Source organism: Drosophila kikkawai, chromosome 3L (assembly GCF_030179895.1).
Source record: "Drosophila kikkawai strain 14028-0561.14 chromosome 3L, DkikHiC1v2, whole genome shotgun sequence".
Classification (NCBI taxonomy): domain Eukaryota; kingdom Metazoa; phylum Arthropoda; class Insecta; order Diptera; family Drosophilidae; genus Drosophila; species Drosophila kikkawai.
The window spans coordinates 15,002,039-15,022,776 of record NC_091730.1 but is presented as its reverse complement, the minus strand read 5'-3'; the positions used below and the strand labels follow the sequence as shown (position 1 = coordinate 15,022,776).

At 48.5% G+C, this 20,738-nt stretch overlaps 1 protein-coding gene across 2 annotated transcripts in view; it reads left to right on the top strand.

Annotated features, from left to right (window-relative positions):
• Positions 1-20,738, top strand: part of LOC108075035 (titin) — a 124,691-nt gene that overhangs the window by 37,607 nt on the left and 66,346 nt on the right. The window contains exons 1-7 of one of the 2 annotated variants that reach the window (XM_070286115.1): positions 4,289-4,498; positions 5,512-5,870; positions 8,948-10,532; positions 10,598-10,827; positions 10,890-12,254; positions 12,322-15,120; positions 15,177-20,735. In XM_070286115.1, coding sequence (XP_070142216.1) covers positions 5,687-5,870; positions 8,948-10,532; positions 10,598-10,827; positions 10,890-12,254; positions 12,322-15,120; positions 15,177-20,735 — 11,722 coding nt within the window. In that variant the 5' untranslated portion in view covers positions 4,289-4,498; positions 5,512-5,686. Of the gene's footprint in view, positions 1-57; positions 430-4,288; positions 4,499-5,511; positions 5,871-8,947; positions 10,533-10,597; positions 10,828-10,889; positions 12,255-12,321; positions 15,121-15,176; positions 20,736-20,738 lie in introns of those variants that run through there. The other variant, XM_070286110.1, reaches the window with a different exon arrangement.

Below are 20,738 nucleotides of genomic sequence, written 5' to 3'. Positions count from 1 at the left end.
CACTTTTTAATACTGAATTAATAAATTTCCTTTTCTCTTTTCTGTCTCTGTGCTTAGATCAAGGCACTCAAACGGATTGTTTGCTAATAACCGAAGAGGAACCAACGCCAACCGAGGCCCGGACAAATGAACACCACCTCCTGGATAATGGCGTCAATAAAACGCCTTTGCGTAAATCAGCCTCATTCTCCTCCTCGTCGACCAGTTCGCCGGCCAGTTCCTCATTGGGATCGGCCACATCGACCATGTCGCTGCGCTCCTCAACGCCCCTAAGGAGCAATCATTCCCATTCGAGTCGCGCTCTCCGAAGTGACACGATCAACACGTTCCAGAAGTGGGAGACCACTATTGAATCCATCAGCTACGTGAGCACCAAAACCGTTTCCATCTCCGATTTCAACCAGGAGCCGCAGCTACGCGAGCAAACAGGTAATTGTAAACACAAATCACAAATATCACTAACTAAATTTATTGGCATTTTCTTTTGTTTGGTTTACATCACATCCAAGCCAAATGTGTTGTTTCCATTCACATGAGCAATGAATCCATATAATTAATCATTCGGCTAAATGCATCATTTTGATCCTCAAGCGATCTGGAAAATTGCTAGCTACAAAACGGGCAGTCCCGATCTCTCAATCTCAATCGCCATCTCTTGCATGTCACGCAATCCATACAGACATATTTCGAATATCTTTGAGGTACCGCATGTAAAATCACTAAATATAGATTACAGCCACCGCGCTCGCTCTGCACCGCATTGCAACTTTCATTTGCCAGCAAAAGGGGGAGGGAGGGATTGACGGGCGGCTTTGACTGCGACTCGTGTGTCTAATTGTATAAACAATTGATAGGAAAAACGCAGAAGAAGAAATAGCTAAGAAACTAGTAAAAGATCGAACTGGGAATGCTCTTTAAATTATGCAAATTAATCTCGCAGAAGATTGTAAAAATTTAAAAGTTACAACAAATTATCTTTAGTTTTAAATAAGATAAACTTGTTTTAGTGTCAGATTTGTCTTGGGAATTTTCAAGTAAATAAAGACAACAAAATAAGATAGTAATGACACCCGTTTGGAGGGATTAAGTCAACCACATTTGGACATTTTATACCTAAATTGCCGCTTGGCATGCAGTGCTCTTGGGGCGCAGTCGCCGCAACATCGCCGTCGACGTTTCGTTTCGTTTCGTTTCGGTTTTATGGTTTTGCTGAATGGCTGCTGCTGGCCCAAGACCGGGACTGGGGAGTCTTGAAAAGTCTTGGGGATTGAGAGCGAAATTCGATGCCAAAACGAGACTATGCGGCAGAAGTGCAGCCTCTGGTGCACCGCCCTGAGATCTGCTTATGCGACTCATTACATCTGGGGCTGCCGCACCGAAGGGACATGGGATTGGCTTTGCTTGGGGTCGATTGCCGACTTGGGGGGCTGCTGCATTCACTATATAAACATAAGTATTTATATCCATCATTCTCGCTGCCTGTTGCATGTTGCCTGCTTCCAACACACACTCAAGTGTCAACTCTCATCCAGCATCTGTTCCAACCATCCTTCGATGTTGTGTGTTCCCAACGATCGTTAATTGAACCCGAATTCTTATCTCGTTCGCAGTAAATTGAAGGCATCGCCCGAGTTCGAGCTGGGAGAAAAGCCAAACTAATTTTTGAGCTAAACTAAATCCAACTAAACCTAAGCACAGTTGCCTTATTACTATATATATATATATGTATTTGTACTAAACAATTAATCATACTAATTAAAGAGAAGTGAAATGCGTGTACGTCTTGTGTTGCTGTGTTTGCTGGCACATTCTCTGGCCGTGACATAATTGGGCGAATATTTTTGCACAGAGCATCTCCGATAAGATATAGATACAGACTCAACCTGGACAGACAGATAAGTGCTGTTAATCTTTCAGAGAGCAGCTGCCAAGCGGAGAGATGTGCATGGAGAAAAATTATTAAAAATCAAGTTTATATCTTAGAGATAAATGTGAGCATTTTTACATAATAAATGCTTTATTTTAAGGTGTGAAAATTAATTTTAAGAACCAGAAATATATAATGCTATTATCATTGTCAGAGAAAAGGATGGAAAGCTTTAACAGCTGACTTTATGGGCTATTAAAGAATTATTTCATAAAGCCAAAGCTAGAAACAGTTGGGAATTATAGTTTCAATAGCCGATTTTTTGAGCGACTAGTTTATTAAGAAAAGACAATAGACAACACCAAAAGTAAAATGCACTGAGTGTATAATCATCGCTAAAACCATTTGCGAATTTTTGTGTGTTTAGTTGATTTTAGAAGAGATCCAATGATTTTTAACTCTTGCACGGCTGTAACCACTTGGGAATACCAGCGTCCCTTTTTAAAAATAAAATAAATATCCTATAAATTTTCCCCAGTGTAATATTAATTTTCATAGCGCATCGCTAACAACAAACACAAACTCTTTGCAATCTGCCTTGCAGAACCGGCTAACTGTTACTCCTGTTGTTGTTTTAGTGGCTCTTTTAGCCACGTTTTAGCTTCGAAGAAAGCTAGTTGAGATGCGTGCTGCCTGGCTTTTGCTCCTCTTACCAGCCAGCAGCGGCTTATCTCTGTCCCAGCCACTTTAATGGTTGTTGTAGATACATTTGTATCTCGACGGTGACAGTCGAAACTTTGCCGTCGCTGCGCCTGGCTGCCTCGCATTTTCAACTGCCAAGAATCAACTTCGCCGTGTTTGTAATTTAATGAGTGATTCTGTAACTGTGTTGCAGTCGCCGGTCCATGTTAACAATTAACAATTTGTGCACACAATAAAAAAAAATATTGCATGACCATTGCAAACCGGGTTGCCGTATACAGCATAGTAGTGATGGCTGCCTTGGGGCGGCTGCGACTCCTCGCCTTAAAAGGCCAAAGCCAACTGGCTTTTTAGGTGCAATTTGTATTTGAGCATTTTTCTGAAATGGCTAAAAATGAAATAGAAAGTTGCGACATTTTTCCCTGCCAATTGGTCACTGAAAAAACCACATCTCTGATGTTGATGCCGATGCCAATGGTGGTGCTGATGATTAAGACACCAAATGAATAATCAAGTTATATGTATCAAACGGCGGGCGGACGAGCCAAATTTTATACATATCTCTCCACATCTATGTGGTTTTAATTTTAGACAAACAAAATAAATTATGTGGAAAATGTGAAAAAAAATCGAGGCGGACCACACGGTCCACAATCCCCCTTAAGCCTTTAATTATATTGTGCAAAGTTTAATTCCATGAATCGGTTGCAGCCTGTATTCACGTATTTATTTGTGCAAGATAAACTGTGATGGACACATCCTATTATTTATATCGGAACAGAAGGCCGACATAAGGAGCGGATCTATTGGTGCACGGATAGCTGGAATCGATAGATACACGGATCTGTGCCGTGTGTATGCATATGCATTGACTCTAACGGTATCTAGAATTTCTCTGGGAAGACTTCGTGCTTCGTTCTTTCTTTCTTAGTTTTCGATTTTGTGCACACAATGTTGAAAAATACGTGTCAAAAATAAATCCCCATATATTTTTAGCCAACTTACTCAAAAAACCCGAACGAACACTTTCCGAAATCCAATTGAGAGTATCTGAGAGGAGGGGCACGGAGAGATTCCCAAGATATACTCCCCATAGAGATCTCCACCGATCACAGCTTTTTTCTCTTTGGCAAGCCAAGGCAAATTGGTGTGTCTCCTGGGGACGAATGTTTAACAAGTGACAAAAAAAAATGGAATTAAATTAATTGGGAACTGGATATAAAGATTGATTAAGCTTTTAAATAAATTAAAACAATAAAATAAATAAAAAGTGTTTCCTAAGAAAGAAATGTAAGATATCCCCTCCCATAAGGATCATACGGATTAACCAGCATACAAAATGAAAGGTTTAAAACATTTTCTCAACTCAACTGATAATAAAATAAAAAAAAATAAAAAATTTCCCAGTAAAATCCCAATAATTAATCACAATTATAAACCCATCTTCGCGAACTTAAGTACCCCACACTGGCGTGTGTAGTGCATCCACCGCTCCCAGAGTATTTTCCCACAACAACAACAACCAGATTGGGTCCGAGGAAAATGCAAAAATATCTCATGTGGAGCGCACACCGAAGATCATTTGGTGCTCCTCGGCTCTCTCGGCAGGAGATCGTATGGATTCGGATGGAAATCGTTGTCGATCGGCTAAAATCGTGTGTGCAGGCACTGCTACTTGATCGCATTCTCTGCGAGATTTTGTCATTCTTCGCTCGCACCTCACAAACGATCGACGTCTTGGTTTCAGTCTCGGGGATTATGACTTGAAACAGTTTGAAAATAGATATTTTTTAAAAGAATATACATATATCTATATCTAAAGCACCATACGATACAGATATATGTATACGTCTGCAACCATTTCGTTCGCCTAGAGTCCCGCACACGAAAGTATATATATAGAACGTCGAAAGGATAACGCAATTTCGAGTAAGGATCTAATGAAAAAGTGTGGAAAATATATGCAAAAGTCCTAAAGAAAGGCGACAAATAGTGTTCATGAAAATTTTCTCTGGTTACGAAACCACTTTGAGAAAAAATGCCGAAAGAATTTTTCAGTGCGCTAAATATCTAAAAATATACCAACCGATCGGGTGCTTCGTTTCGGACTCGGATTCGGATTCGGATCGTATCGGTTCTTCGTGGGTCCGCACCCAATTCACCGAATAGACTGTGAAATCGTGTGCAAACAGATATCGATCGAGCAATCTATATATATATAGCGAGATATATATGCGAAAGCCTGCATATATCTAGTGAATGTGCATTATCCTGGCTGCCGCTGATCCTGGCAAGGATTACACGCTGAAAAAGCTCAAGCAGTGACCCGAAAAGTGTGAATATCGTTGGGTTTGGCTGCAAGAGGGTTTTCCTATAGGAGAAAACCAGAAAGAAATGTTTATTAATAGCCCCGTGAAAAATAAGAAGCTACCACCGACTGTGTGTGCCAGAGTGTGTCTGTGTGTGTGTGAGAGTGTGTATGAGGAGAGTATGTGGTGTGAGTGCGTGTGTCGCAGTGAAATATATTTTTTCGAGGCTAAAAATAGTTGGAAAATGCCCCTCTCGCAGGCAAAGAATATGAAAATGAATATATGAAGAAGGATGGCTGATAATGATCATCAGCTCAGATCACCGATCTCATCTGATTTATATCTAAAACCGTAGCATCGAAAAAGAAAATTTAAAGTGTGTCAGCGCAGCCAGTGAGCGATAAAACAAAATGTGTGACAGCCAAACATGAAAGTAAATCAAGCGAAAGATATCACTAAAAACGTCAAAGAAAAACCACAAATGTTTGCCAAAAAATCGTAGTAATAAATTAAACCGAACTCTGTGCGTGTGTGATCCTTATTGCCTCATCAAATAGTGAAAAATTCATAAAAATTAATGCAAATTCTCGTATCTTCTGTCCCCTGCCTTTGCCCCTGTGTATTTAATTTCAGCGATTTAAAGAAGCGACCAAAGAGAGAGAGATATAAATATATATAGAAGTATATCAAGTGAAGAAGCAAATCAAAGAAAGAGTGATCGCGAGGTGTTCAATTCTACAGTGCAGTTCATTCTGCAGCGATTTGGTTGTCATTTTAAATGATATATAGTGATATATAACGCATCAAAATGCAACGACAAAATCCGAACCCGTACCAGCAGCAGCAGCAGCAGCAGCAACAACAGCAGCAGCAGGTGCAGCAGTACTCCACGCAGGAGTACTCGCACTCTAGCCAGGAGCAGCACCAGCAGCAGAGGATTAGCCGCACCGAGCAGCACGTCCAGCGCAGCCAAATCACCACCCAACGGCAAGGTCAGTCATCGTCCTCGTTCTCGGCCACACCCACGTCCACGTCCTTGTCATTTGCTTCCTCGTCGAATCTCAGGGGAAGTTTGCCCGGGGCTCGGTGGGATTCACACCGTGGATTAAGAATCCCCACTGTCCCCAAGCAATTCCCGCTGAATTGCCGAAGGATGCAGGATAAAGCATTTCATCATTCCGCTGCTTGTCGTTTCATAAAAAAAATGGCCTTGAAATCATTATTTGCCTGAATGATAGTTGGGAAATTTAAGAGAATTTTTTAGCCTTGGAAATTTAATAAAGGCAACAACTCAGACTTTTTCTTAACCTTTCCATTTTCCCGTGGATTATGAAAGTTTATTCAAGACTTACTGGCATAAAAACACAGAATTTATTATCAGTAAAGTATTGAATGGAAAATTTGTTCACTTAACAAACAGGAAAGATTAAAGTGAATACTTGATTTCAGAGGCTTGCATTATCTGCACCAAAAATTACTTCAGATAAAGTCAAATGAATGACTACAAAAAAAAACGTATAAGGTATTTTGTATTATCATACAAAAAAACATGAGATAGTGTCTGATATTTAACTTGTTCAGAAGTGTTTGCTTAGAAAAATTCCTAACTCTATTGTTTTCTGTAAAGAAAGATTTATCTAACAAGCTAGACTTCTTGTAGCCTAAATATTATCAGTTGTTATAAGTTTAAAAGACAATTAATTAGTTGGTGGTTAAAAATGTCAGGATATTTATGTAGACTATACAAATTAATAGCTAAAAGTTTAATAAAAAATAATAATAAATTAATTGGATAATCTTTTGGAGTTCAAAACATAAAAAGCAAAATGTGTGTCTTGGCTAAAAAAATGACCTAAAAAATTAAGTTCTTTAAAAAGCAGTAATAAGGAGTCCTTATAAATTAAAATATATATTAATTCATATTTTTAGACCATTCATTTTTATTTTAAGTTAGCAATTAGCAGGCCGAATTTCGAAATCATGTTTATTTCACTTTCCTGCCTGATTTATTAGGTGGAACACATATCAATAATATTATTAGGAACTGCAATTCATGGCTCTCCCATATTTACAGTAATTAAATACTCCCTTGATTGATTAAGTTGCCTTTTGATGAATCTACCCATTGTGGGTATATTGAACCCCTTTACGTTTACAAAGTTGTTTAGGTAAACAAATATGATTACTTTTTTCCAAGGAATAATTTACTTCCTTTCTTTCTATTCACATTCGTTTCTTTATAATTCCCCAAAGCAAATGTATTCAAGTCAATAATGTATACATGTTGCAACTTATTCTAACCTTGGACATATTTCCCACTTAACGGAAATATATTAATTAATTTCCTTTAATGAAACAATACGATTTATCCGACCTTTCATGTCTTTTCAACAATTAAAGAATTCACATCAATAAATAAAAAGATAAATAAACTTTGTCCAATTTGACATTGAGCTATACAGAAATCAGTTTTTAAGCAATAACAGGAACAGAAGTGTTGAAATAAACAAAAATCCTTTGTTGCGAATGAAATATAGCCTAAACATGATTATAGCTCCCGGATCATAAATCACAAAAAATCTGGTTTATATCTCTTAATAAATATATCAAAAACATCCGAACTAATATATAGATATAAATATGGCGGATAATTAAATATCAAAAGAGGATTATACATATTAGTTTTTATTATTTTCTGGCTGATGATGATGATGTGTCGGCGCACATGTGTCACCATTAAAAATTCAAAAATCAAAAATAAATCCGTCGCGCAGCAGCAACATACAAATACTATATATATTCATGTGTCAACTTATGTTTCATCATTTAAATCTTAATTGATGAGCACAGCCAAAAAGTTGGTCTATTTATAAGTTTATCTATTCATCTCCCACGACTGCACTGACATACTTATACGTAGAACGTACTATATATAATCCGTATAAGAGTTCTGGTACCCTGCACTTTGTTTACATTTCTCCTGGCTAAGAGATGAGAGAAAGAGGTGATCATTCTCTTATACCCAAGACCCGAAGACGATCACCCGAAGATAAACACACGAAGTTAATGGGCATGCGTGAGAGAAAACTTAAAAAGAGAGCGAAGAAAGAACGGGGCAGAGAAGAAAAGAAAGCAATGAGAAGAGAGCAATCAGCTGATTTGCATATTTGTTTATGTTTCGATCAGCTGTATCTCAAAAGTCGACAACCTATATCTACGTCACGTTAATGACACACTTCTTGCTTTTCAATTGATAAACAAACGCCTATTGAACGTATACGCAGGTATACAAATACGAATATAGATATAGATCTCTAGAGGTGTTTACTCTTAGAAGATTACAAACTAAAAATAGTTTGGTACGCGTGCCAACTAAAAATACTAATCAATGTTAAATCAATTTTTAGTTAAGGTTCAAGGGTAGACTTGCAAGGTTTTCAGGTATTCTTTTTTAAGTTTAATTAAATTTAGATGAATATAAATGGGAAATTAAAGTGAGACAGAAAAAGTAAACAAATAACATATTGATGCTTGGGGGAGGAGGTATTAGTGACAATAAAAAATAAATTAAAGTAAAGGGGTTGAATAAGGAAATTAAGGAGCTTTAACTAAGATTATTGCAGATTCACTAGTCACCTAGATAAACCTGTCAAAAGTGATGCTTGCGAATAAAATTGTAAATGGTATTATTTTATAAAAAGGATATAATAAAAAAATATAAGCTCAGGTGTTTTTAGAACACCTTTACTATTTTTCAAAAATGAGTTTATTTAAATAATAGTTTAACAATTAAATGAATTTCTCTCTTGACTCCCAAAGTCAGTAAGTAAGAAGTAATAAACCTGAGAAAACAATTAAGTATTTCAATATTTTAATATTTCAATTATTAAACAATTTTCAAAATTATAAAAGGAAAGTCAAGGAAAGTAAATAAAAGAATTAATTCAAATTATTACTTTCCTAATTATTAAAATGAATTATTTTTGCCACAACCGCCTTCATTCCCGCATTCACCGCATTCACAACTTAATGATCCTAACGATTACGTTCAACCCATTTGATTTTACAGTGCAACAACTCCATGGTGGCAACATCGGAGGCGCCTATGTGCCCCCGGCGCTGACACATGTGTACGCTCAGGGCGACATATCGCCACCTGTGTTCGAGCAGATCTTCAAGAACGCTCGCTTTGCCCAGGGCGGCAATGCTTTGTTCGAGGGACGCCTGCGTGGCAACCCAAAGCCATTCGTGACCTGGACCCGGAAAGGCGCACCCCTTCTCGAGTCGCAGAAGTTCCGGATGAGCTACAACGAGGCCACCGGCGACGTGTCCCTGCTGATCAACCAGATCGGACCCGGGGACGAGGGCGAGTACACGTGCACGGCGCGCAACCAGTACGGCGAGGCCATCTGCAGCGTCTACATCCAGCCGGAGGGCGCCCCAATGCCCGCCCTGCAGCCCATCCAGAATCTGGAGAAGAACATCTACTCGAACGGGTATTCGTACACGTCCATCGAGGAGGAGTTCCGTGTGGACACCTTCGAGTACCGGCTGCTGCGTGAGGTTTCCTTCCGTGAGGCCATTACCCGTCGATCCGGATATGAGCAGGACTCCCAGCTCTCGCAGGAGCTGGACCGTAACCAGGGTCCGGCGCAGGCACCGCAGATCTCGCAGAAGCCGCGCAGCTCTAAGCTGATCGAAGGCTCCGACGCCGTCTTTACGGCTCGCGTCGGTTCCAACCCGAAGCCCCGGCTCACCTGGTTCCACAATGGTCAGCGCCTGGTGGCCTCGCAGAAGTACGAGATCTCTTACTCCAGCGGAGTGGCCACTCTGCGCGTGAAGAACGCCACGGCTCGCGACGGCGGTCATTACACCCTGCTCGCCGAGAATTTGCAGGGCTGTGTGGTTTCATCCGCCGTGTTGGCCGTGGAACCAGCCGCAGAGTCTGCCTACGAGCCCAAGCCCGTGGACATGATGGCCGAGCAATTGGAGGCGGGCAAGGCGTTGCCTCCCGCCTTCGTGAAAGCCTTTGGAGACCGCGAGGTGACCGAGGGTCGCATGACCAGGTTCGATTGCCGTGTGACTGGCAATCCCTACCCCGAAGTCTTCTGGCTGATCAACGGACGCCAGGTTCGTGACGATGCCTCCCATAAGATTCTGGTCAACGAGTCCGGCAGCCATTCGCTGATGATCACCAACGTGACTCGTCTGGATGCTGGCGCTGTCCAATGTCTGGCCCGCAACAAGGCCGGCGAAGTGGCCATCGAGGCGCATTTGAATGTGCTGGAGAAGGAGCAGGTTGTCGCACCACAATTTGTTCAACGCTTCAGCACCATGACTGTGCGCGAGGGTGAGCCCATCACGATGAGTGCCAACGCTATCGGCACACCTCAGCCACGCATCACCTGGCAGAAAGACGGCGTCCAGATCTCGTCTACCGCCGAGCGCTTCGTGGGCATCGACGGCGGCGCCACCTGCCTGGAGATTCCGCGCGTCAAGGCCACCGACGCGGGTTGGTATCAGTGCACCGCCCAGAACATTGCCGGATCGACGGCCAATAGGGCCCGACTTTATGTCGAGGTTCCCAGGGAGGAGCCAAGCTACGAGCAGCGGCGTCTCAATCTCCCGAGACCAACGAAAGTCATCGAGCCAGAGTGAGTTTTTTTTTGTAAATTAAATAATTATGTTTCTCATTTTTATAATTTGTTGTTTACTTAAGACCAATTCCTGGCCCTGAAATCATCTATCTGCGTCATGTAGAGCGCGCCAAGCCCCATCTCCGTCCAGGAGAGGAGGATCGCGTCTATCCGCCCCCGCAGTTCATCATCCCGCTGCAGAATGTGCAGCAGACCGAGGGTGGACGCGTCCACATGGAGGCACGCATTGAGCCCGTCGGCGACCCCACCATGGTCGTCGAGTGGTTCCTTAACGGACGCCCGCTGGCAGCCAGTAAGTCACTTAGGATCTTTTCAGAGAAGGGATATTTTATATTCTTCCATCTATTCACCCAGGTGCCCGCGCCACGTCCGTCTTCAAGTTCGGCTTCATCGCCCTGGATCTGCTGAGCATCATGGGCCACGATTCCGGCGAGTACATGTGCCGCGTAAGCAACGCCAGCGGAGTGGCCGAGTCTCGTGCCATTCTTTCCGTGGTCCAGCGCCCCTCCATCGAGCAGGCATCGCAGAATCCTAATAGCCTGCAGTACATTAACCAGGTGGAAGACTACTCGCGCTACCAGCGCCAGGAGAGCTCCGAGGAGCAGATCAACCAGGCGCCGCAGTTCATTCGCCCGCTCCGCGATCTCGGGGAGTTCGAGGAGGGCAAGAACGTGCACTTTGAGGCACAGGTTACACCCGTTAATGATCCCTCTATGCGCGTGGAGTGGTACAAGGATGGACTACCCATAACGGCCAGTTCCCGCATCACCGCCATCTTTAACTTTGGCTACGTCTCCCTTAACATCCTGCACCTAAGGGCCGAGGATGCTGGTACTTATACCGTGCGGGCGGTAAACCGCATTGGCGAGGCCATCAGCCAATCGTCGATCCGTGTTCACTCGCGTTCCCAGGTCACTGCTGACCTGGGTATTCCCGAGCAGCAGCGGTATATTGAGAAGGTGGAGGAGCTGGAGGACTACCGTAAGTCCCAGCAGCGTCGTCATGTCCAGGAGGCGCCCGAGGCCATTGCTCCGCCTCAGTTCAAGACACCGATCCAGAACCAATTGGACCTGCGAGAGCACGCGCATGCGCACTTCGAGGCGCGTCTCGAACCCATCGGTGATTCCACCATGCGCGTCGAGTGGCTGAAGGACGGACAGCCCCTGGAGGCCAGCTCCAGGATCACCACGTACCACAACTTTGGCTATGTGGCGCTGACAATCAAGCAGCTGACCATCTACGATGCCGGCACCTACACTTGCCGTGCCTACAATGCCATGGGACAAGACACCACCGTGGCCCAGCTGACGGTGATCTCCAAGAACGAGATTGTGTCCGAGTCGCAGCACCCAGGTGGTCTCCAGAAGATCCAACATCTGGAAGACTCATCCCGCTACGGACGTCGCGAGGAGGAGGAGACCTATGTCACTCAGGCTCCACGCTTCCTGGGTCCCCTGAAGGGCACCACCAAGATCCTCGAGGGTCAGCGTGCTCACTTCGAGGCCCGCGTGGAGCCCCAGAGCGATCTGGGCCTGCAGATCGAGTGGTACCACAACGGTCGCTCCATCACCGCCGCCAATCGCATCCAGACCTACTACGACTTTGGCTACGTCGCCCTCGATATTTCGCAGGTGCGCGCCGAGGATGCTGGCGTCTACCTTGTAGTGGCCAGGAACAAGCTAGGTGAAGCTCAGCAGCAAGCAACGATGATAGTGGAAAGTAAGTAAAAGCGGGGGGAACAACCTTTTATTCCAGCACTGACTACTCCCGCATTATTCTCTTACAGCTCGTTCCAGTATCGACACATCTAGCATGCACCGCGGTCTGTACGAGAAGACCCAGAACCTGGAGAATAAGCAGTTCGTTGAGCCGCAATATGACATTGAGGAGATCTCCAAGTCCAAGCCGGTATTTGTCCAGCCTCTGACCGATCCAAAGCCCATCCATGATGGCAAGAACATCCATCTGGAGTGCCGCCTGGAGCCAATGGGTGATCCTACCATGCGCGTCGAGTGGTTCCATAACGGTCGCCCCGTCACTGTGGGCTCCCGTTTCCGCACCTACTACGACTTCGGTTTTGTGGCTCTGGACATCATCAAGGCCACGGCCGCCGATTCCGGCGAGTACACGGTGAGGGCCACCAACCACCTGGGCTCTGCCCACACCTCGGCCTGTGTGCGTGTGATTGACCACACGGATGTGGTCACCGAGACCCAGAACGAGCAATCGCTGGAGCAGATCCAGCTGCTAGAGGATTCGCGTCGTCGTCATCATCAGGAGGAGGATATCACCGTTATGCAGGCACCCCAGTTCACCAGGGCTCTGCACAACATTGAGACGGTTGAGGGCACCAATGTTCACCTGGAGTGCCGCCTACAGCCCGTGGGTGATCCCAGCATGCGCATCGAGTGGTTCGTTAACGGCAAACCAGTGAAGACAGGTCATCGTTTCCGTCCCGCCTATGAGTTCGATTATGTGGCCCTGGATCTGCTTGGCTGCTATGCCATCGACTCGGGTGTCTACACCTGCCAGGCCAGGAACCAGCTGGGCGAGGCTGTCACCTCGTGTTCCGTACGCATTATTGCCAAGAACGATCTGATCCTGGAGACGCAAAACGAGTCTGGATTGCAGAAGATTCAGTATCTGGAGGACTCTTCGCGCTATCGCCGCAACGAGTTCGTTGACGAGGTGGTCAACATTCGTCCGCGTTTCCTCACCCACCCCAAGAGCCTGACCAACACCCGCGAGGGTGGTCACGCCCACTTTGAGTGCAAGATTGAGCCCGTGACGGATCCCAATCTGAAGGTGGAGTGGTTCAAGAACGGTCGCCCCATCACTGTGGGCCATCGCTTCCGTCCTATCCATGACTTTGGCTATGTGGCCCTGGACATTGTCCAGCTGATTGCCGAGGATTCTGGTGTCTACACCTGCAGGGCTGTCAACCTGATCGGTTCCGATGAAACCCAGGTGGAGCTGCAGTGCCGCAGCGGTGAGCAGATTGTCACCGTCACCCAGAACGAGGCTGGCTTGGAGCAGATCCACTACCTGGAGGATCGATCGCGCTACAGCCGCCGCGAGGAGATCGACGAGAGCACCAAGCAGGCTCCAGTGTTCACCACTTCCCTGAAGAACATTGAGATCAAGGAGAACCAGAGGGCTCATTTCGAGTGCCGCCTGATTCCCGTCTCCGATCCTTCGATGCGCGTGGAGTGGTACCACAATAATCTGCCTCTGAAGTCTGGTTCCCGTTTCACCGAGACCAACAACTTTGGCTTTGTGGCTTTGGACATTATGTCCACGTTGCCGGAAGATGCCGGCACCTACACCTGCCGTGCCTTCAATGCCGTCGGTGAAGCCATCACCTCTGCCGTGGCCGTTGTGCACACCAAGAAATCCATCTACCTGGAGTCGCAGCATGAGACCGCTCTGCCACGCCTACAGCACCTGGAGGATGGCTCCAAGCGCCAGCGCATCAGCGTCCAGGATGAGTTTGTGTCCCAGGCTCCCGTCTTCACCATGCCGGTGAGAGATGTCCGTGTGGCCGAGAACCAGGCCGTGCACTTTGAGGCTCGCCTGATCCCGGTGGGAGATCCGAACCTGAAGGTGGAGTGGCTGCGCAACGGCCAGCCCATCGAGGCCTCTAACCGCACCACCACCATGCATGACTTTGGCTACGTCGCCCTCAACATGAAGTATGTGAACCCGGAGGACTCTGGCACTTACACCTGCCGTGCTGTCAACGAGCTGGGCCAGGCGGTCACCTCCGCTTCACTGATTGTGCAATCAAAGACTGCCATTCAGCTGGAGACCCAGCACGAGGCAGCCATGCACAAGATTCACCAGTTGGAGGATCATAGCAAGTACCAGCGCAGGGAGGAGGAGGAATACACGGTTACCACCGCACCCGTGTTTGTTACCAAGTTGATTGGACCCACCAATCTGGTGGAGGGCCAGAGCGCTCACTACGAGTGCCGCATTGAACCCTACCCAGATCCCAACCTCAAGGTGGAGTGGTTCCACAACGGCAAGCCCCTGAGCACTGGTCATCGCTTCCGTACCACCTATGACTTTGGATTCGCCGCCTTGGACATCCTGACTGTCTATGCGGAGGACAGCGGCGAGTACACTTGCCGCGTGACCAACAACCTGGGCCAGGCCGTCAACTCGATTGTCCTGAATGTAACCTCCCGCTCGGGCATTATCCATGAGACCCAGCACGAGGAGGCTCTGACCAAGATCCAGCATTTGGAGGATGCTTCGCGCTTCCAGAGGAAGACCGACGAGGAGCAGTTCCATGCCGAGCGTCCCCAGTTCGGACGCCCGCTGCGTAATGCCAAGGTCAACGAGGGAACTCCCGTCCATCTGGAGGCCACGTTGATCCCAGTGAATGATCCCACCATGAAGGTGGAGTGGTACTGCAACGGCAGGCCCATCCAAACGGGTCACCGCTTCAAGACCACCTACGACTTTGGCTTTGTGGCTTTGGATATTCTGTACGCCCATGCCGAGGACACCGGCACCTACATGTGCAAGGCCAAGAACGCCGTTGGAGAAGCTGTCACGACTTGTGCTGTAAACGTAACAGGTAATTGCTTAATTTACTTTATCTAAATTCTGTTCTAAAACCTTTTTTATTAACAGCAAATAAGACACTCGACCTGGACACCTTGGATGCTCAGCGATTGGAGAAGATTCGCCAGTTGGAGAGCTATGCTCCACCCACTAAGGCCGTGGTGGAGGAGAAGGGCCAGAAGCCCATCTTCCTTACCCCGCTGAGCAACCTGGAGCACTTGAAGGAGGGCGAACATGCCCACTTGGAGTGCAGAGTGGAACCTATTAACGATCCTAACCTGAAGATCGAGTGGTTCTGCAACGGTAAGCAGCTGCCCACTGGTCATCGGTTCCGCACGACCCACGACTTTGGCTACGTCGCCCTGGATATCCTGTACGTCTATGGCGAGGATACTGGCACCTACATCTGCAAGGCCACCAACCAGCTGGGGGAGGCTGTGAATACGTGCAATGTGCGCGTGTTGAACCGTCGCAGCATGATTCTGGATACCCAGCATCCTGATGCTCTGGAGAAGATCCAGAAGCTGGAGTCCAAGGTGGTGAATGCTCGCACTGAGGTCGGAGAGCACCCGATCAGTCCGCCTCACTTCACCGCAGAGCTGCGCGGCTCCACTGAGATCTACGAGGGCCAGACGGCTCACTTTGAGGCTCAAGTGGCTCCGGTTCACGATCCTAACTTGCGCATCGAGTTCTACCATAATGGCAAGCCTTTGCCCTCGGCCTCTCGTTTCCACATCACCTTTGACTTTGGTTACGTGTCCTTGGATATTACCCATGCCGTGGCCGAGGATGCCGGTGAATACTCCGTCCGTGCTGTGAACGCCTTGGGCCAGGCTGTGTCTTCCACCAGCTTGAGGGTTATTCCTCGTGGTACCATCATTTCGGACACCCAACATCCAGAGGGTCTGGAGAAGATCCGCAAGCTGGAGTCTACGGCGCCGCATCAGCGCCAGGAACCCGAGACCCCAGGCACTCGCCAGCGTCCGGTGTTTACTCAGCCTCTGCAGAACATCGATAGGATCAACGAGCACCAGACGGCCCACTTCGAAGCCCGTCTGATTCCCGTGGGAGATCCCAACCTCAAGGTTGAGTGGTACCGCAACGAGAAGCTCATCGAAGACAGTTCCCGTATCACCAAGCAGCACGACTTTGGCTATGTCTCGCTAGATATCTCGCACATCCGCAAGGAGGATGAGGGCGTGTACATGTGCCGCGCTGTAAATCCTTTGGGTGAGGCTGTAACCACCGCCTCCATGCGCGTGGTGTCTGAGGCTAGCATCCAAATGGATACCCAGCATCCGGACAGCATCAGTCGCATCCACCAGCTGGAGAAGCCAGTGGCTCCACGTCCTAGCGAACCCGAGCGTCTGTTTGAGAAGCCCATCTTCACTCAACTGCTCACTGGACCTTCGGAGCTTTGGGAGGGCGCTCACGCCCACTTCGAGGCCCGTGTGGTGCCTGTGGGAGATCCGACACTCAAGTTTGAATGGTTCATCAACGGCGTGGAGCTGCAGATGGGCTCCCGTCTGCGTACCACCCACGACTTTGGATTCGTTACCTTGGACATTGCTGCAGTGGTGCCAGAGGATGCTGGCGTTTACATGTGCCGTGCCTATAACGCCGCTGGTGAGGCTGTGTCCTCAACTGCCATGAAGGTGAAGACGAGGGCGAACATCGATGGTCAACCATTGATCCCAGAGTCATGGGAGGCTATTCGCCTGAAGGAGGCTGCCATGAACCGTGTTCCCGAGATGTTTGTGGACTCGACTCCACAACAGGCCCCAGTCTTCACCACCCACCTGCAGAGCTACGACAAGCTCCATGAGGGTCAACATGTGCTCTTGGAGGCTCAGGTGGAGCCGCGTGCGGATCCCAACCTTCGCATCGAGTGGTTCAAGAATGGTATTTCCCTGACCACTGGCTCCCGCATCCGCAGCACCTTCGATTTCGGTTTAGTTACGCTGTCCATCAATGGATTGCGTGCGGATGACTCGGCTATTTACACCTGCAAGGCCACCAACCAGGTGGGCGAAGCTGTTTCGACCTCCTCCCTCAAGATCGAGGATCGTCACTGGCTTCAGGCCGAGTCCCTGCACCCGGATTCGCTTCCTCGCATCGGAGAACTGGAGGCACCCAAGGAGGGACGTCCTGAGGCTCCAGAGCCGACCTACGAGACCCCGGTGTTCATCACTCATCTTAACAACATCGAGTGCAAGGAGGGCGATAACGTGCGTTTCGAATGCAACGTCGAACCGGCCCGTGATCCGACCATGTCCATCGAATGGTTCTACAATGGACAGCCCCTGCAAGCCGCTGCCAAGTTCAAGTCTATCTACGACTTCGGCTATTGCGCTCTGGATCTGACCAACTCGTATGCTGAGAACAGCGGTGTTTACACCTGCAAGGCCACCAACAGCAAGGGTTCGGCTACAACCTCGGGTACTCTCAAGTGCACTGGTGGCAAGACCATGTTCCTGGACACCCAGCATCCGCAGGGTGAGACTGGCCTGGAGGCCGTTCAAGAAACCGAGGAGGCTCTGGCCAACCGATATGCCAACAAATCAGCCAAGCCGGAAACGCAGTACCCACCACCAGTGTGGACCAAGCCCCTGCAGGCTGAGTTCCATCTGTCGGAGGCTCAACCGATCCACTTGGAGGCCAATGTGGAGCCGAAGGAGGATCCAAACTTGTTCATCGAGTGGTACTTCAACGGCAAGATGCTGCAGCATGGTTCTCGCTTCAAGATGACCAGCGAGTTTGGATTTGTGACCATGGATATGATCGAGGTGTATGCCCGCGACCAGGGAATTTACACGTGCAAGGCTTACAATAAGGCTGGTGAAGCCTTTACCTCCACCACCATCTTCTGTTCGGACAAGTCGAACATCATTGACTCCACACAGCATCCGAAGGGAGCTGAGGGCCTGGAACAGATCCAGGACCTGGAAGATTCTCTCCGCAAGGACGGCTCGAAGCCGGAGCAACCGGATCTGGGTATCCCACCGCGCTTCACCACCGAATTCGTTAACATCGCCGACATTGGGGAGGGTGAACTGGCCCACTTTGAGGCCAATCTCATCCCAGTGGGTGATCAGAGCATGGTCATCGAGTGGTTCTATAACGGAAAAGTCCTGGAAGCCAGCCATCGTGTGCGCACCATCTACGCCTTTGGCACTGTGGCTCTTGAGGTCCTTGGAACGAAGATCGAGGACACCGGCACCTACACTTGCCGTGCCACCAACAAGCATGGAACTGCCGAGATCAGCTGCAACCTGGAGTGCGTGGACAAGCCGAGGGGCCAGAAGCCGCGCTTCACTTCCCATATCCAGCCGCTGCAGGGCCTGAAGGACGGTCAGTCCGCTCACTTTGAGTGCACCCTGATCCCTGTCAATGATCCCGAACTGAAGGTAGAATGGTATCACAACGGCAAGCTCCTGCGTCACTCCAACCGCATTAAGACCGTGTCCGACTTTGGCTATGTCGTGTTGGACATTGCCTATCTGCAGGATCACGACAGCGGAGAGTACGTGTGCAGGGCATGGAACAAGTACGGAGAGGACTTCACCCGCACCACCCTCAACTGCGGAGGTCGCGGTGGAGTTTTCTACGACAGCTTGCAGCCGGATTCGCTGCAGAGGATCAGGGAATTGGAGTGCCCACAAGGACAGCAGGCCGACACTTCCGCTCCCGTGGTTGCTGAACCACCCAAGTTCATCACCCAGATCAGCGATGTCACCAAGCTGGTGGAGGGCCAGTCGGCTCACTTTGAGGCTCGCTTGACGCCCATCACCGATCCAGACTTGGTTGTAGAGTGGTACTTTAATGGTAAGAAACTGCCACATGGTCACCGTTTCCGCACCTTCCACGACTTTGGCATTGTCATCCTGGACATCCTTTATTGTTACGAGGAGAACTCTGGAGTGTACGAGTGCAGGGCTTATAATAAATATGGTGAGGATGTGACCCGAGCTTCGCTCAAGTGCGCCTCCAAGGCTAGCCTCATTCTGGACTCCCAGCTGCCGCGAGGCATGGAGGGTGGTCTGGAAAAGATCGCTAATCTGGAGTACAGCATGGTGCGCACTCGCGACGAAACCACCGAGGAGACCAAGGGCAAGGCTCCCGTCTTCACTGTACCGCTGGAGAACATCGAGAATCTGCGCGAGGGCGAGAATGCCCACTTCGAGGCTAGAATTACGCCGACTGATGATCCCAAGCTGAAGGTCGAGTGGTACTGGAACGGACGACCATTGAAGGCCGGCTCTCGGTTCCGCACTTTCTGCGACTTTGGATTTGTTATTCTGGAGATTTCCCCTGTGTATCCCGAGGATTCTGGCGAATACTCTTGCCGTGCTATCAACGAGTACGGCGAGGCTGTCACAACTGCCACCATGAAGATCCAGGGCAAGCGCAGCATCATTATGGAATCGCAACTGCCAAAGGGCATGGAGGGAACCATCGATCGCATCGCAGAACTGGAGGGATTGGGCTCCCGCAGCACCGAGTTCGTGCCTGACGATGATACAGGAAAGCCGCCAGAGTTCATCACTACACCCTTCGACATGGTCATCACTGAGAACTCGCTGGCCCACTTCGAGTGCCGCCTGCAGCCTATCAACGACCCATCGATGCGTGTGGATTGGTTCCACAATGGCAAGGCCTTGTGGGCTGGCTCCCGCATCAAGACCATCAACGATTTCGGTTTCGTAATCCTTGAGATCGCCGGTTGCTATCAGCGCGACACGGGTCTGTACACTTGCAAGGCTACGAACAAGCACGGCGAGGCCACGGTCTCCTGCAAGTTGCAGGTTAAGGGTCGCCAGGGCATCGTTATGGAGCCCCAGCTGCCCTCCAACTTCCGCACTGGCACTGAAAGCCTGCAGAAGCTGGAGGAGAGCATGCACAAGCGCGAGGAGATTGTGATCGATGAGGAGCAGCCCAACCCGCCCAAGTTCACCGAGGACATCAAGGACAATTTGGATGTGCCCGAGGGTGGTCCAATTCACTTTGATTGCCGTGTCGAGCCTGTTGGCGATCCGAGCATGCGTATTGAATGGTTCTACAATGGTCGCGTTATGGCCACTGGCTCCAGGGTTCACCAGCTCAACGACTTTGGCTTTATTGCCTTGGATGTGGATTACATTTACGCCAGGGATTCGGGAGAGTACACTTGTCGGGCGACAAACAAGTGGGGCACTGCCACCACAACCGCCAAGGTTACCTGCAAGGGCAAGCACAATATTGTGTACGAATCTCAACTGCCCGAGGGCATGACCTCTGAAAAGTTGAAGGAACTAGAACGCGGACGCATCCCAGAGGCCCCCAAGGTGGTTGAACAGGAGTTCGGACCACCGAAATTCACCACGCAAATCACTTCAGTCACTGTTGATGAAGCTGAGGCTGTACGATTCGAGTGCCAGGTTGAACCCAAGACGGATCCCAGCCTGCGCGTCGAATGGTACCGCAATGGCAAGCCTTTGCCTTCTGGACATCGTTACAGGAATATTTTCGATATGGGCTTTGTCTCTCTGGATATTCTCTATGTGTATGGAGAGGACTCTGGTGAATACGTTTGCCGAGCTATCAACAACCACGGCGAGGATCGCACCAAGGCCACTGTATCGTGCAAGAGTA